Source organism: Blennius ocellaris (genome assembly GCF_963422515.1).
Source record: "Blennius ocellaris genome assembly, chromosome: 8".
Classification (NCBI taxonomy): Eukaryota; Metazoa; Chordata; class Actinopteri; order Blenniiformes; family Blenniidae; genus Blennius; species Blennius ocellaris.
This window is the reverse complement of record NC_137657.1, coordinates 27,866,776-27,884,889: the sequence shown is the minus strand read 5'-3', so window position 1 is coordinate 27,884,889 and position 18,114 is coordinate 27,866,776. Positions and strand designations below refer to the sequence as shown.

Sequence of the window (18,114 nt, the reverse complement as noted above, 5' to 3'; positions counted from 1 at the left end):
AGTGTACACACGGAGATCAAACACACAATCAACTCCTTCTGAAACCTTGAATAACTTCAATAAAACCAGGAACTGAACCCCTCATGTTGTGTCTTTGGTCTGTTAATGGTTCAGTGAGGATTTGCCGCCGTCGGCCCTCCGGTGGCGGGAGCTGGTATTACAGCACAAGGCTGCCGGTTCTGCTCACCGGCAAAAGATCCAAGTGGAGAACGTCTGTGAACTCAAATCACGGCGGATTTACTTCATGATTTCCGTCCCGGATGAGTCGGAATCACACACAGCAAACGAATATGAATTATTCCAGAAGGACGATGTGTTTTAAGGTGTAGAAGAAGATACGACTTGAGAGGGAGAAACCTGATCGATTCATTTGATTCGATTAAGAAAAGAAAGTGCCGTCGGACTGGACAGATGTGCTACGAGAGAAATAACCAAAAGGGGAAATAAACATAAAAAAAAAAAAAAAAAAATACAAATTAAAAAAACAATTTTCCCCCAAAAACGAAAAAAAATTAAAACGTGCAATAAATCCGACGCCTGCTTTTGTTCTCGTAGAGAACTTGAGCGCTGGTTTCCCTCCTGAAGGCAGATTATTACAGCATGTCTGAATATAGAGCTTTATATGTAAAAAAATAAAGAGACGCCATTCTGATGTCTCTCTCACAAACACACACACACGCGCACACACGCACACACACAGGAAGACATGTAATCCAGCTTCATATCAAGATTAGTGGATCAACCAATCAGCTCGATCGGAGTTCGTCTCCTCGTGTCAAACCTTCATCCTGGAACTTTTTCCTGGAGTCTCTCTGGAGAACCTCGGGACGCGTTCTCTGTTTGTCTTGATATCGTGACGCCTGGAACGCCGGTCTGGTTCCACTTCTCCTCTTACCGAGACGCAGATTTGATCCATGAAGTCCATTTGTGAGGAAACTCACTTGACCTACGCTGAAGATCTGAACCTGAACGCCTCGCGGGCGTGTCGGGTCATTTATAGGATCTGAGGATGAGGATGGAAAAACGTCATGTGATGATGATGAGGTTCATCCCTGAAAGAGTTTAGTTTTGACTGTAAAATCTATTTAAAAAAAAATAAAACAATGTGAATTTGTTTAAACAAATAATTGAAAGTTGAGAAAGAAATGTAAAATTAAAAAAAGAAATCACTGTAAATCCAAGGTTAACTCGTATATCCTACGCTACGGATCCGTCCCTGAACACCTCGTGTGTGTGTGTGTGTGTGTGTGTGTGTAGGTCTGAACACAGGCGATGAAACTCCTCCCACTTATTACATCACAGGAAGTGGACGCCCCTCCCCCGTCACGGTCCATTGTGGAGAAGCTCCTCCGAACAAAGTGGCTGATGGGATATGTGGCGACCTGTCGAGCAGCTTCACGCACACCTGGAACCGAGTGGCGGGGGGGAGGGGCTGATGGTGGGGGGAGGAGCTGAGGGGGTGATGATGGGGGGAGGGGCTGAGAGGGTGACGGTGGGGGGAGGGGCTGACGGTGGGGGGAGTGGCTGAGGAGGTGATGGTGGGGGGGAGGGGCTGAGAGGGTGACGGTGGGGGGAGGGGCTGACGGTGGGGGGAGTGGCTGACGGTGGGGGGAGAGGCTGAGGGGGTGATGATGGGGGGGAGGGGCTGAGAGGGTGACGGTGGGGGGAGGGGCTGACGGTGGGGGGAGTGGCTGAGGAGGTGATGGTGGGGGGGAGGGGCTGAGAGGGTGACGGTGGGGGGAGGGGTGGTCAATCTAAGGCCTCGTCGGTTTATCCAGCGACCACAGTGCTGCAGATACAAACTCATAGAGTCCGAGTGTTGGCTCCGCCCCCAGGAGTCCCAGCAGGGGGGGGGGCGCTACTTGTCCTTCAGTTTTCCGGTGGGTCTGGGCGTGGCCGGCGGCGGCGCGGCGTGCAGGCCGGCCTCGGTGCCGATGTGGACGGTGATGTTGGTGTAGAGCGGCAGGTACTCCCGGGACACCACCTCGTACTCCACCGTGTTCATCCCGTCCAGCTTCCACGTCTGGCGGGTCTTGGCCAACATGTTGAACCTTCGACAGACACCACAACGTCAGCGGAGCACGAACCCGGAACGCGGAACCGGCACCCGCGTTCAAACTCCGCTGGGACCACTACCCGACAGGAACCACGGCTTGAATCCCGCCACACAATCTGAACGTCTCCGCCCCTAGTTCTATAGAGTCTACTTCTATAGAGCCTGGGTCTAGAGAGTCTAGTTCTATGGAGTCTGGTTCTATAGAGCCTGGGTCTAGAGAGTCTAGTTCTATAGAGTCTGTTGCTAGAGTGTGGTTCTACAGAGTCTGGTGCTATAGGGTGTGTTTCTGTAGAGGATCTAGTTCGATAGAGTCTTGTTCTTGAGTGTGGTTCTATAGAGTCTGGTGCGAGAGAGTCTCCTTCTATAGAGTCTGGTTCCATAGTCTGGTGTTAGAGTGTGGTTCTATAGAGTCTGGTGCTATAGGGTGTGTTTCTGAGGAGGATCTGGTTCTATAGAGTCTTGTTCTTGAGTGTGGTTCTATAGAGTCTGGTGCGAGAGAGTCTCCTTCTATAGAGTCTGGTTCTATAGTCTGGTTCTATAGTCTGGTGTTAGAATGTGGTTCTATAGAGAGTCTAGTTCTATAGAGTCTGTTGCTACAGTGTGGTTCTATAAAGTGTGGTGCTAGAGTATAGTTTTATAGACTGTGGTTCTATAGAGTCTGGTTCTCGGGTGTAGTTTTATAAAGTGTGATTCTATAGAGTGTGGTTCTAGAGCGTAAATCTCATTCACATTGTTAAAAGCAGAAAAAAGTCTGTTTAAGTTTGGTTAATCTTTATGCTGCATTTTAAGCTGGGATGTAAAAAAAACAAAAAACCCTGAGAACTCTGCAGTTCACATGTGGGACCACTGGAGGGTGCTGTGGTTCTGTCACAGAACCATGAACACAGTAGAACCAGTACAAAGGTTCAGTCCACTCAGCATGAAGAAACTTTTCTCTTTGTTTAAAATACTTTGAATCCTTCATGAACTGAACGCCACAAAGTTTGTTTTTGTTTAAACGCAGTGTAAACCATCTTCCAGCAGCTACACTGGTTTGTTTTAACTTCGAGATATTTTTAACACTTTAAAACATTTAAATTAGTTTTTTTCAAATAGCTTTTTCTTTACACTTTTCAAAGCCTTTTTTTTTTTAATCCTACATTTTTTTCTACCTTCCTATGGCCTCTCGTTTCCAAGCTTTCTTTTTAAAAATTGGTTTTAAAACTTTTTAAAAACGTGGATATTTGTGTACAGGACAGGCAGATTATGGTGAATATACAAGATTACATGTGACTTTTTTTTTGCCCTTTTTGTTTGTTTATAGAATTTAATGTCATCTTTCATCAAGTGTGAGCAACATGGATTATCTGTTCTTGTTTTTCAAATTAAAAGTTCAATAACAAACAAAAAAAACAATATTCAAGCCTTTTAAATGCTTAGTAAGTCATTTTATCTGTTCTTAAATTATACAATTTTTTTTTTTTAATGTTTTTGTTTAACTTTTAAGCCTTTTCTAACCTTATTTAAGCAGTTTTCGTTTCTTCCGAAGCTTTTTAGAGAGAACATGAACCTTGCCGGCGAGGCCCCGGTCCTACCTCTTGGGATTCACGTCGTTTCCTTTGTCCAGCTTGTGTTTGATCATCTTGTAGCGGCCGACCTTCACCGACGGCCGGGTGATGTACATCCCGGCCAGAGACACTCTGAGGACACAAGAGACACTCTGAGGACACAAGAGACACTCTGAGTGGGACGGACGTCTTCAGGCCGTTTAGTTGTCTCTCGGAAACGCCGAGTCGGACTGAACAGGAAGTTAGTTGTTGACTTGATGCTGCAGCAGCGGAGGACATTCTAGTGGACAGACCAACCAGCTGGATTGTTATTATGGTGGCTGTCAAAATAAAAGTACCGAGTTGGATTGTTTCTATGGTGACTGTCAAAATAAAAGTACCAAGTTGGATTGTTATTACAGTGACTGTCAAAATAAAAGCACCCAGTTGGATTGTTATTAAGGTGGCTGTCAAAATAAAAGTACCAAGTTGGATTGTTACTATGGTGACTGTCAAAATAAAAGTACCCAGTTGGATTGTTATTACAGTGACTGGTAAAATAAAACTCCCAAGTTGGATTGTTATTAAGGTGACTGTCAAAATAAAAGTACCCAGTTGGATTGTTATTACAGTGACTGTCAAAATAAAACTCCCAAGTTGGATTGTTATTAAGGTGGCTGTCAAAATAAAAGTACCCAGTTGGATTGTTATTACAGTGACTGTCAAAATAAAACTCCCAAGTTGGATTGTTATTAAGGTGGCTGTCAAAATAAAAGTACCCAGTTGGATTGTTATTACAGTGACTGTCAAAATAAAACTCCCAAGTTGGATTGTTATTAAGGTGGCTGTCAAAATAAAACTCCCAAGTTGGATTGTTATTAAGGTGGCTGTCAAAATAAAAGTACCCAGTTGGATTGTTATTACAGTGACTGTCAAAATAAAACTCCCATGTTGGATTGTTATTACGGTGAATGTCAAAATAAAAGCACCAAGCCCAGAAGAGTATGGACTGGGAGTCATGACACCACTGAGGAAACTATGTTCCGTTGAGCTCGACTGAGCATGTGCAGAACGACTGTACTCGTCACTACCAACATGGTGAGCTGGACCAGGACCCGGACCCGGACCTGAACCTGAACCTGAACCTGAACCAGGACCCGAACCCAGACCTGAACCAGGACCCGGACCTGAACCTGAACCTGAACCAGAACCAGAACCAGAACCAGGACCCAGACCTGAACCAGATGTTTCCAGTACGTGCCGTTTTTGCCAGTTTCCAAAAAAACTCCACCGACTCCGACCCTCCGAAAACACAACGGGCGTTTCTACGTCGTCACGCGAGGTCGCGGCCGTGCCGAGGTTCCACCCGCGTGGCGCCTGCTGATTGGTTCCGGGCCTCACCTGACCCCGATGTCGTCGTCCTCGCCGCCCCAGCCCCAGTAGTTGTTGGGGAAGCCGTTCATCTTCAGGTAGTGCAGCGGCGACAGCGCCGACACGCCTCCGAAGTACATCTTGTACGGCAGCCTGGAGGAGGGACAACCACACGTCAGACCGAGACCCGGGGGGGGGGGGGTTGGGGGTGGGGAACCTCCTACTTGTAGCCGAACTTGTCCATGGCGATGGCGGCGTGCTTGGGGTTGGCGTCGCACACGTAGGTGTTGCGGTCGTCCTCGGGGATCAGGTCCACGTCGTGGAAGAAGAGGCAGTCCCAGTCCTCCTCCCTCATCGCCTCACGGAAACCCACGTTCATCAGCTTGGCTCGGTTGAAGGTGTAGTTCCCAGCCTGGAGGAGGAGGAGGGGGAGGAGGACGAGGAAGAGGAGGAGGACGAGGAAGAGGATGGGGAGGAGGAAGAAGAGGAGGAGGGGGAAGAGGAGGAAGAGGAGGAGTAGGAAGAGGAAGAGGAGGAGGAGGAAGAGGAGGAGGAAGAGGAGGAGGAAGAGGAGGAGGAAGAGGGGGAGGAAGAGGGGGAGGAAGAGGGGGAGGAGGAAGAGGGGAGGAGGAGGAGGAGGAAGAGGAAGAGGAGGAGTAGGAGGAAGAGGAGGAGGAAGAGGAGGAGGAAGAGGAGGAGGAAGAGGGGGAGGAAGAGGGGGAGGAAGAGGGGGAGGAAGAGGGGGAGGAGGAAGAGGGGAGGAGGAGGAGGAGGAAGAGGAGGAAGAGGAGGAGGAGGGAAAGGAGGAAGAGGAGGAGGAGGGGTGTGGGGGAGGAGGAGGAGGGGAGGAGGAAGAGTAGGAGGAGGAGCAGGAAGAGGAGGAGGAGGGGGAGGGGGAGGAGGAAGGGGAGGAAGAGTAGGAGGGCGAGGAAGAGGAGGAGGAGGAGGAGGGGGAGGAAGAAGAGGAGGAGGAAGAGGAGGAGGAAGAGGAAGAGGAGGAGGAGGAAGAGCTCAATGGAACGTTGGAGTCTCCTGTAGAACCTACACCACCACCATGTTGGTGGTCTCGGGCCTGCTGTTAAACATGGAGTTCCACAGGGTTCAGTCTTAGGACCTCTAACCTTCAAATTAAAGCTGCTTCCTGTCCTGTGACATCATGAGACGCTTCACTTTTTATTGTTAATCAGGTGATTAACTAATCAACTGATCGGTGACGCCAGAGGCTGTTGATCAACCTGCTGAACTACAAGCTACCGGTTGACGTAGGTTAATAACATGTTGACGTAGATTAATAAAATGTTGGTGTAGATAAATAACATGCTGTTGGTGTAGATTAATATCACGTTGGCGTAGATTAATAACATATTGACTTAGACAAATAACATGTTGACGTAGATTGATAACATGTTATTGACGTAGATTAATAACATGTTGACGTAGATTATTAATATGTTGATGTAGATTAATAACATGTTGACGTAGATTATTAATATGTTGATGTAGATCAATAACATGTTGATGTAGATTATTAATATGTTGATGTAGATTAACAACACGGTGGTGTTCTCAGACCTGGTGGATGATGTAGATTCCGTAGTTGAGCTGCTGCCGCTGCAGGAAGGGGTGGAGGTAGTACAGCAGGAACTTGAGGTGGTGCTCTCTGTGGCGGTGAGGGATGATGACGGCGGTCCGGTGCCTGGACTCGCAGCCCGGCGGCCTGTAGCGCCCCCCCCGGACCACCAGGGGGTTCTTCCTCTGGACCTCGGCCAGCGTGAGGCCGGAGGGGAAGGTGACGTGGATCGGACCCCCTGTGGAGGAGGAGGAGCAGACCTCCGTCAGTGAAGGGTGGAGGTGATGGACAAACATTACATGAATACAGTGACGAACCGATTCCCCTGTTCCCTACAAGTTGGATTGTTATTACAGTGACTGTCAAAATAAAATGACTAAGTTGGATTGTTATTACAGTGACTGTCAAAATAAAAGCATCAAGTTGGATTGTTATGACTGTCAAAACAAAACTATCAAGTTGGATTGTTATTATCGCAAATGTCAAGATAAAAGTACCAAGTTGGATTGTTATTATGATGACTATCAAAATAAAAGCCCCAAGTTGGATTGTTCTTGCGGTGGCTGTCAAAATAAAACTACCAAGTTGGATTGTTATTACGGTGACTGTCAAAATAAAAGCACCCAGTTGGATTGTTATTACGGTGACTGTCAAAATAAAAGCAACAAGTTGGATTGTTATTACGGTGACTGTCAAAATAAAAGCACCCAGTTGGATTGTTACTAAGGTGACTGTCAAAATAAAAGCACCCAGTTGGATTGTTACTACGGTGAAGTCAGTGGCTCTGAGCACCGTTGTCATGGTAACGTCCCCGTCGCTTCACGTCAGAAGCTGCTTCAGACGACGTCTCGTCACTTTGACCAGTTGAAAGTGGACGAGGCGCAAGAGGGACCTCCGCCTCCACCTGCACCTCCACCACCTCCACCTCCTGAAAGTCCTGGTTTTCCCCGACCGTCCGTCACTTCGGGGGGTTTCGTCTCACGTCCCACGTCTCATTGTCTCATTAAAGGCGAGGCTCTATTATCAGTCCGTCTCCCTGAACAAACAAAGGGAACTGGAGGAGGAAACCGCGGGGAGCCTGGAGCCAAACGCCACGTCCACGGAACCACCCGGAGAAAAGAAGAAAAAAAAAAAGCTCCAGACGCCATGCAAACGCAACCAAATGTGCAGCGGAGCAGCTGCTGGAGAGGCAAATGTGGAGGTTTTGTTTGTAGAGGGCGAAGCTCTGAGAGGAGACGGAGGCTTTCAGCTCTACGTCCTCTACTGTTTTCCTAGACCTCCGCCGGCAGAACAGGAAGAACTGGACTCTCCTGGGAGAAGGAGGTGGAGGAGGAGGAGGAGATACCAACTCACCAGGTCGTAATTTAACCTCAGGCTCATTTCTGTGTCTGGTTCCGTTACAGAAACGCAGAACCGGAGGTTCCACAGGAAATGGGTTCAGGTTAATGTAACAATGAAACAATATAACACATTCTCATCTCAATATGTAACAATGTAACACATTTTAAACTCAACATGTAACAATGTAATACATTTTAAACTCAACATGTAACAATGTAACACATTTTAAACTCAACATGTAACAATGTAACACATTTTAAACTCAACATGTAACAATGTAATACATTTTAAACTCAACATGTAACAATGTAATACATTTTAAACTCAATATGTAACAATGCAATACATTTTAAACTCAATATGTAACAATGCAATACATTTTATAATACTTAATATAATAAGGTAAATATTGTGATAAAGAATATCATAGATAAATATAGATAAACTCAATATTCTGCCCAGAGCGAGTGTTTTTTCTTTGACAAGCCCCAAACAATAAAAGACAAGTCCAGACATAAATGTTAAACGGAAACAGCATATACATATATAATATATATATATATATTAACACTATAGTATTGAACCGACAGCCTTTCAGCTGATTAGTTGAATAATTGAGCGTTTGTTCCATTTTGTTTTTCTGAACCGCCGAAATAAATTCAGATTAAAGGCGTTTTGTGGAAAAACATAGTAAAAGTGAACTCTATTTATTACAACCAACACCTTCTATTTATCCGTTTCTATCAGGCAGGCATCATATAACACATATACTGATATCAAACAATCGTTCCACAGCGGCAGCAGATCACATCTGAATAATCGACCGTCACTTAGAAACAAACTGAAAAAGTGGCAGAAAAAAGAAAAAAGGCTGGAACGTTAATAAGATTTTAAAAGAGTTTAACTGAGTCTCACTGCTTTCTATGTTGATCTTCCATCTTTTCTCTGCCTTAAGTTCCTTTATTATTAATAATGTGATATATTCTGCTACATTTCTATGTTTGTGTTCTAAATTAAAAAGTTCTTGTGACTCTCCTGTCCGATAAAAACTGTAGTTTAAGTGCAAGAACATGAACTCAAACTAAAGCGCGAGGCTCGTCGACTCACCGATGAGCGGCGAGGTCCGGGAGCAGTACGGCATGTCGCCGCCGCCGCCGCCGCCGCCGCCGCCGCCCTGGGCTCTGCTCAGCTGGGACAGGTTAGCGTACACGTCGCCTCCGGCGAGCGCCGGCGAACCCGCCGTGGCGCTGTGGTTGCGTCCGGACGCGTCGGGCTTGCGGAAGATGCGGATGAAGTAGGTGACCCTCCGCTGGTAGCCCTCCCGGGACAGCAGCGCCATGACAACCAGCTGGATGCCCAGGAACATGAATAGGTAACGCCATTTGGACTGAATGCTGAGCATGGCGGAGGCGTGGGGAGGTTCAGGAGTCCGTGTGTGGTGGTGGTGGTGGTTGGGGGGGGGGTGGGGGTGTAGTGAGAGGAGGAGGAAGGCACTTTTGGTGGAGTGGGGGGAGGGGTGGGGGGGGTTCCGAGCTGGGGAAACGTGTCCCGAGTCCTCAAGAAGAAGAAGAAGAAGAAGAAGAAGAAAAAGTGGCCGTCTGCTCAGCAGAGGCTGCACGGCGCCAGGTCACCGACTTCCCCGCCGCGTGGGTCCAGCCGCCACCGGCTCATTCTCCTCCTCCTCCTCCTCCTCCTCCTCCACTGGGGGGCTTCAGGCCTACTGCTGCCCCCCCCCACGCCCTCCGATGAGGGAGGCGACCACAGCAGCAGCCGCCATGACAGAAGAAGTGCAGCCGTGGACGGCCTCGGACTCACTGAGGATTACTCAGACGAGGGGGAGTGGAACCCTGACCGGGGGGGGGGGGGGGGGGGTGGGGGAGGGATCAGTATGTGATGGGAGGAGGAGGAGGAGAGGGGGGGGGGCGGAGAAAAAGGAGGGAGAGCTTTGCTTCCCACTGTTATTGTCCCATAATGATGCAATCCAGCAGGAGGAGGAACAGCAACTCGACTCTGAAGACGAAGCAGAGGAGGAAGAGGAGGAGGAGGGGGGGTGTTGTGGGGGGTGGGGGGGGGGGGGGGGGGGTGACAATGAGAAGCCGTTAGTTAAACTCACGACCCTGAAACTGTTGAAATCAGCCGTTTCTCCGGCGTAAACAAACCCTGACCTGCTGTGTGCCGTCCAAACAAACAGATTGTGTGTTTACATGAGAAACAATCCTGACTAATCACACCCCCCCCCCCCCACCCCCCCACCTCGCTCGCTCCCCCACCCCCGCCCGGAGACCTGCAGTGGGGGGGGTGAAACTTCCTGATCTCTGCCCTGCTTACGCGACAGCTTTGAGGTGAAAACCCTCGTAACGTCTCGAGGGTCCGTTTTAAAGGACTTGCTGGAGACGCCTCTGTCGCCGTGGAAACGGGACAAAAAAAAATGCAACATTTTCGGAAACGCGACCCGTATATGTGCACACGCTCAGTAGACTGACAACCAGGACAAGGGGAGTGTCACGCCTCCCGCCACTCGGCACGCCCGACATTAATTTCAGCGTTTCTACGGAAACAGACCTAATTTTTTAAAAACGTCGCCGTGTAAATGCAAGACTTTTCCGAAACGCCGTTCCTTAGAGCGGCGCCGCGGCACAGACGCTAACCCCACGCGGTCCAACACATCAGGCTGCAGATCAATTAGTGCTGGTTAAAGCGGGCCGGACTCAGACCGCTAATCCTAATCCCACTGCACACTTGCAGGCCGGGGGGGCAGTGGGGGGGGTGGGGGGGGGGATTCTAACTCGGGCTAACGGACAAGATGTTGCACTGTTATTATTGCCATTTTCTTCACTTGTGTTCTATATTTACATTTTTCTTCATTTTAGATTCTTCCGTCCTATAAAAAGTTTCGTTTCGGTGCGGAACTTATTTCACTGCAGGTTATATACTGACTTCTGCTAACTGTTAGCATTGACGCAAAAGTCTCTACGTCGAGGAGGAGGAGGAACCGCCGCCGTTGGTCTGCCGGGCCACTGGAGGGCGCCGTCGCTTGTTTTAGGAAATTAAAATTACTCGGGAGAACAAGACGCCGTAAACGTGACCAGAATGGAGAAAACAGACGTCGTCGTGGACCGACGAGGAATCGGAGGATGTTGGAGTCTCAAATGTCAAACTACCGACGTGGACGATAAAACTCCGGGTCGGCCATGTTGGTTTCCAGGTGCCTGAGCAGGAGGAACGACTTACAGTCGGGGGGGGGGGGGGGGGAGAGAATCTTTCCGCCTGAGGAGCCGGAATAAAAGCTTCACAGTTCCGAACACCGATATCGTGAAAACAGACCCCCGACCCCCCCTTTCCCCCGCCCCCCCCCATCGGTGAAGAAAGTTTTACAGATACAAATCCGCGGCACGTGGACGGAGGCGTGTGAGCAGATGTGAGGCTGAGCCCTCTCACTTCCCCTTAATAACCTGGTAGATTATAGATATGCTTCATAAAGATCATGCCACGAAGACCGTCGATAATCCCGACTGGGGGAGGGGAGGGGAGAGGGGGGTCATTACTGAGATCCGAGGGTAAATGACCAGGCTGTTGACATGGCAACAAGTGAAAACACAAAACCTTCTCTGGGCGGGACTTTCTGGAAACGCAAAAAACCCCCCACGAGTTTTCGCTTGAACCGTCGTGGCGCAAACGAGGCCTTGAGGCGGGAAACCGTCCTGGAAACCTGAAACAGGCCACCGCGGTGAGAGGCCGTGTGACCCCCCCCCCTTCCACCCCCCGTTTTCAGCTCTGATGTCGCGTTGCCTGAACTCGGGACATTTCGTTCCTCGCCGAAAAAGACGAGTGCAGGATCATGTTTACGCGTTCGTAACAGGAAGTGTGGTATCGTGGCGCCCCCGCCCTCCATACAGTGGGACACTTCCCCCCCCGGGGGGGGGGGGGGGGGGAGAGAAGTTATACCTGGAAACAAAGCACCTTCCCAACATCCCCAATCCAGGACAGTCGCTGGGATGAGACACGATCCCGTCACCGCCCCGGGGCGGAAACGTACCCGAGTCGTGACTTATCGGACAGAGACTGGGGGAGTGGGGGGGGGGAGTGTGGGTTGGGGGGGGGGGGGGTGGAGGAAGAGCCGTGGTCTAGTTCATCCTTCTTGTCCACATGGACTTAGAAATGCTACAGTTAGCATGGTGAGAAATGATATGGACCGTGTGCTCCGACCCCCCCCCCTCCCGCCCCCCCCTTCACGGTGCATTAAGTGCTTTGAACAGCAACAGCACACAACAGCCGACAAATGGGCCGTGTCCCCTCGGTGCCCGGGGGCGGGGGCATTAATATTACATGTATAAGCTATGTGCACACACATGCTTGGACACATGAATGTAAAAGGACTTTTGGGGGAGGGGGGTGGGGGGGGTGAGGTTAAATATAGATCATCACAAACATCATCATCCAGGGACTGTAATTTACAGTCGGCAGCACATCTTAGAGCCTAAAGCGACAACATTGAGTCATACACTGCTCCAGATCGGGTGGGGGGGGGGGGGGGGGGGGGGGGCATTACAAGCAGATTGCCAACGCTACCAACATACTGGCAGATTTTAGAATGGGAAGCTAACTGCTAATAATAATGCTACCAACATACCGGCAGATTTTAAGAGTAGGAAGCTAACTGCTAAAGCTAATGCTACCAACATACCGGCAGGTTTTAGAATGGGAAGCTAACTGCTAATGCTACCAACACACCGGCAGATTTTAGAATGGAAAGCTAACTGCTAATGCAAATGCTACAAACATACCGTCAGATTTTAAGAGTGGGAAGCTAACTGCTAAAGCTAATGCTACCAACATACCGGCAGGTTTTAGAATGGGAAGCTAACTGCTGATACTAATGCTACCAACATACCAGCAGATTTTAAGAGTGGGCAGCTAACTGCTAAACTAATGCTACCAACATACCGGCAGGTTTTAGAATGGGAAGCTAACTGCTGATACTAATGCTACCAACATACCAGCAGATTTTAAGAGTGGGAAGCTAACTGCTAAAGCTAATGCTACCAACATACTGGCAGGTTTTAGAATGGGAAGCTAACTGCTGATACTAAATACGCCCATGACAGATCTCAGATGGAGAGGCTAAGCGCTAATGCTACCAACATGCAGTCCCATCTTAGACGGAGAGGCTAACTCCTAATGCTAATGCTACCAACGTGCAGACAGATCTGAGATGGAGAGGCTCATGGGGGTTTAAAAAAACCCCGAAAACATCTCCTTTATGTTTCAGTCACACGTTTTTTTTTTTTGCATTTCTGTTTTCATAAAAGTTCCACAGCGACGGTTTCGAAACTCCGTCCGTTTCCTCGGCGACGTGTTTGCGCTCAGTTTGTTTCCGAAACCACTTCCAGGCCTGGAAAAGTGCCGCGTGGAGCCGCGGACCTCCTGACCGGCGGCCGGTTATCGGAGCCACAGATTCCACAAAACAGCTGGTTCTCATCGCCGCCGGCGCCACTCGGAACTTCTCCACGTCTCAAAGACTCCGCGAGACCAAAACAGCTTTTTATTTAAATGGTTTCCTTTTGCCGAGCCGAGCGTTTCTGCATCGGGTGTCAAGTTGCAGTGGAAAAGATCATAAACTGGCAAAAATATACAGGAATATTAAGACACAGTGTGGGGAAAAACAAATGTGGTGCTCCACAGGGGGTCTGTGCCGGGACCCGCGGAGTTTTTATCGCCGAATTAAACCACACGAGGTACAGGGATGATAAGAAACTTAAAAGAGTCTTTTAAAAGCAGCATGTCTAATTACTTTTAAGTTCATTTCTTGCATTGAAAAGACCAGAAAGATTCCAAAGTACTTGTCAAAACAAAACAGATAATCTCGATTAAATACGGTGAATCCAAAACCTGGCGTTCCACAGGGATCTACACCGGGACCCGGGTGACTTAGGAGTAACTTTAACTAATCGATGATCCCGTTTCCTCTGCCGTTAATCGACGACTCGGCGCAGCGATAAAGTTGACGAAAGCAGCAACGTGTAGAAAGTGAACAAGTTGTGATTCTGCATCAGATGCGGTTGAGCTAGGACGTGGTGTTCCACAGGGACCCGTCCTGGGACCCCCATAGTTCACGACGGTGCAAAAAGCCTTCGACTGAAAGATTCATCAGTTAATTTAAGAATTACTTTTAAATGTTCAAAAAAATAAAAGATGACGTCACGCCTGCTGGGCTTGTCCTTAACCAATTAAATCATCGCCGCACCTCAAGACGTTAATGAAAACGGTCTGAATAGGAAGTAAAGTAAACGTTCCGCACCTTCCAGAAGTGTTCACTGACGTATAATTTACTACATTCCAGGCCATGGAAACGTTCAGCGGTAATTACGCAAGACTGACGTGTCTTTTGTCCAGCGTGGAGACGGAAGAGGCCAGTTTATCATGTGTCCAAGCGAAGACACCCCCGAGTCCACAGTCAGGAACGACTCAAAACAAAAACCTGGTGGTGAAAACTGGTACTGCGACGCTAGAAGACCTGTGGAACTGAAGTGGTGGCGAAGAACGTCTTCCTCGTCGATACGCAGCCGACGTGTCGTCTGGACGATCTGGAGGACGTTTGGAGTCCTCCGGATCATTTTCATCCATAAATAAGCCAACGGGTCCGGAGAGGACGCCGAGACAGAACGTCCCGAGGGGAGACAACCGTTTTATTGTAAGGTGTCCTTGAGGGCCCAGAAAGACACCTTGAAATAATTTATTGTTGTTATTATTATTATTAACTGAATCTCTGTTCCGGAGTCTTCATCTGGAACCGTCTCGTCCTCATTTGGAACCGCCTCGTCTCGTCTTCATCTGGAACCGCCTCGTCTTCATCTGGAACCGTCTCGTCTTCATCTGGAACCGCCTCGTCTTCATCTGGAACCGTCTCGTCTTCATCTGGAACCGTCTCGTCTCGTCTTCATCTGGAACCGCCTCTACTTCATCTGGAACCGTCTCGTCTTCGTCTGGAACGTCTCGTCCTCATCTGGAACGTCTCGTCCTCATCTGGAACCGTCTCGTCTTCCTCGCTCAGGACGGTTCATCGTCTCTCTTGTGAAATTCTGCAGCTTCTGGAGGAATTTTCAAAAACACGGTTCACAGAGTTTCTGCTGAAGAATGTGGTGAGGCGTTCAGGGACGGGCTCGAGTGTGGGACACATTGGACTGCTTTGCATGTCCACTAAAAACAAAAATGTTATTTTCTCCATAAAATCTTGAAATTGAGGGGAAAAAAAGGGACGAATTCAACACCATCTGATTTATTTTAATTTTTATATTATGGTGATTTTCAAAGTAAAACAACCAAGTTGGATTGTTATTACAGTAATTTTCAAAGTAAAACAACCAAGTTGCATTGTTATTACAGTAATTTTCAAAGTAAAACAACCAAGTTGGATTGTTATTACAGTAATTTTCAAAGTAAAACCACCAAGTTGGATCGTTATTATGTTGATTTTCAAAGTAAAACCAGCAAGTTGGATCGTTATTAGAGTAATTTTCAAAGTAAAACCACCAAGATGGATTGTTAATGTGGTGACTTGTCAAAATAAAACTAACAAGTTGGATTGTTATTACAGTGACTTTCAAAGTAAAACCACCAAGTTGGATTGTTATTACGGTGACTTTAAAAAATAAAAGCACCACGTCCCAGGAGAATATGGAGTCACGACACCACAGAGGAAACGTTGTTCTGATGGGCTCTACTGAGCATGTGCAGAAGAACTAGTTCCTACCAACGTGGCGTCCAGGACCAGGAGCAGTGTTTTTGCCGCGTCGCTTTTCTAAAAGTTGCGTTTTCATTGCCGTCGTCGTGGAAACCGACGGTCAAAACACGACATCGCCTTGCGTTTTCACCTGGTGCGGAAGACGAACAGAAGCTCGTTCGGGAGGTTTGGTGTCGCGCGAGTCTCCCGATAAAACCACGTTTTAAAAACAAAGCGCCGTCCGTCTCGTCTCCGCAGGACGAGCAACACAAACCAGGCGGTGAAGGCAAAGTGCAAACACGACAGCGCCGCCATGACGACGCGTGCCGGCGATGCGCCATGGCAACCACCCCCATTGCCGAGCGTCTTCGTCTCTACGTGCGGCCCAGCGAGTCCCGGGTCCACCGGGACACATCTTCCTCCTCATCCTCATCCTCATCCTCCTCTTTCTGCTTTCAGCTGCAGGTTCCAGAGCTCACCGGGGAAAATCCACCGAGCCAGTGGTCGCCATGGAGACCAGAATCCTCCCCCTGGGCCCCGAGGACCCACAACAGACCACAAGAACCAGAACGCCGGGTCCGTCGGGAACCGGCTCCGACTGAAAACACCCGAGACGTTCGAGCCAAAACCGTCTTTCTCCTCCTCCTCAAGTTTTTACGTCCACTTATTTATTTTGACAGTAAAACTCGGTGCTTTTATTATTTTGACAGTCGCCAATAACGACGCCAGCCTCGTCTTCGGGCCGCCGAGCGTCGTTGTGGAAACGGAGACGTTAGCGAGCCAGTAGCCCTCACTGGTCCCCCCCGATCACCGGGAGAAAAAAAAAACCATCCACGAAAAACAAACAAACAAAACAAGACGACGTCGACTCACTACCAACAGTAGTGGTTGAAACCTGTTGGCCTTTGATGTGTCAAAGGCCAACAGGTTTCAACCAGAGGAATGTTTTCGGGGTTCCTCCTGGTGCCCCTCTGGTGCCACTGGCGTTTTGTTTGTAATGGTTCTCCAGCTGTGAGCAGGGGGGGTGGGGGGGGGAGTATATTTGGGGGGTCTGGAGGGGGGGACTTTGACCCCACTGACAAGAGTGCATGAGGGGCTGGAGGGGGGGGGGGGGGGGATGGGGCCGCGGTTTGGGGCCCTTTGTTCGGCTGTGGAGGCAGCGAGAAGCGAACAGGACTGACCGGACCTGTCTGAGGGGGGGCAGGAAGGGGGGGGGGGGGGAGGGTGGAGGGGGCAGTTATCCCCTCATAACAAACCGCTGAAGTGCGCCTGGAAGTTGGACGTGCGCAGTCCTTGAACGCAGCACCTTGACGGGAAAACAACAACACAAACAAAAGTTGCGCAAACACGTGCAGGAGCCGCGTTTCGCTCCACGGGCTTCACAGATGGCGCACAATTCCCCGCACGACCCCCAACCAAACCCCCCCCCCCCCTCCTCCTCCAATTCCGAGCCCGTTCCCGGCCGCCGCAGTACCTCCGCGGCCTCTGGAAGCCGCTCCGAGGAGGAGGAGGAGGGGGAAGGAAGCCAGCTGTGAGCCGAGCCGAGCCGAGCCGCGCCGCGCACCGCTGCCCCGAGAACCGCGCTCTTGTTAGCCGCTTAGCTCGCTAGCGTCGCCCCGCTTGACTCTACGCGCCGCCGCGGACCTCCGGGTCCCGGCTCGGTCGCTTACCGGACGGCTTCGGCGGAGCTTGCTGGGGGGGGGGCGGGGGGTCGGTCCTGGAGCCGCCGGGGAGGACCGCGTCTCTGCTGGCGGAGGACCGGAGGGAGAACCGGAGGACCGGAGCCGAGTCTGAAGTTAGTCCGCTGCGGAGTTTCCCCTCCCCTTAACCCCCCCACCCCCCTCCCCTTCTCCTGGCGCGCGAGCGTGTGCGCGTGTGCGCGCGAACTATAAACCAAAAACCACAAAAACGAAAGGAAATGGAAAAAAAAAACTTTTTTTTTTCTTTTTACAAAGAAACAAAAAAAAAAAAAAAAAAAAGAAGCCGAAGCGATTAAAAACAAACTCAAACTAATTTCGACACAAAAAGAGGAAGGAAATGAAGAAACGATGAACTTCTGTCGTCTTTTCGCTCATTTTTAAAGCTTCGATCGGGACTTTTATTTCCGCAATAAAACACATTTAACTGAAGAATGGAGAAAAATGATGAGATAATTGAGATTCTGTCACTCGTGATACAAACGCATGAGAAAAAAAAGCTTTTTATGGTCTTTTTGTTACTTTAAGGTCATTTTCAGACAAAAAATTTGTTTTTTTGTCACTTCTTTTTCTATTGGTGAGATTTCCCGTTTCTAGTTTGGACACGATGTCTCTTTCATTTTATGGTTTACTTGTTGATTTCTGTTAATTCCGGTAATAAATAAAAAAAAAAAAAGCCCTGTCAGGTTGTTTTTAAGTTTTATAAGTTTTGTAAGTCTTTTAGTTGAGCTGCTTTGTGATAAGTCAATTCTTTTGTTGTCTGTGTGTGTGTGCGCGTGTCAGAGGGAGAGGTCACTTCCTGTTGGCTGAATCATCCAGGAAACATAAAACAC

The 18,114-nt window shown here is 49.1% G+C and overlaps 1 protein-coding gene across 1 annotated transcript; it reads right to left on the bottom strand.

Moving 5' to 3' along the window:
* Positions 1-1,593: 1,593 nt before the first annotated feature.
* LOC308134018 (beta-1,4-galactosyltransferase 3) lies at positions 1,594-17,358 on the bottom strand. The gene is made up of 7 exons (XM_080501605.1): positions 17,255-17,358; positions 8,972-9,874; positions 6,526-6,761; positions 5,178-5,365; positions 4,984-5,106; positions 3,631-3,735; positions 1,594-2,051 (listed from the first exon to the last, which is right to left on the bottom strand). The coding sequence occupies exons 2-7, from the start codon at positions 9,264-9,266 to the stop codon at positions 1,859-1,861; spliced, it is 1,140 nt and encodes a 379-aa protein (XP_080357731.1). The 5' UTR covers positions 9,267-9,874; positions 17,255-17,358; the 3' UTR covers positions 1,594-1,858.
* Between the last annotated feature and the right edge of the window lie 756 nt (positions 17,359-18,114).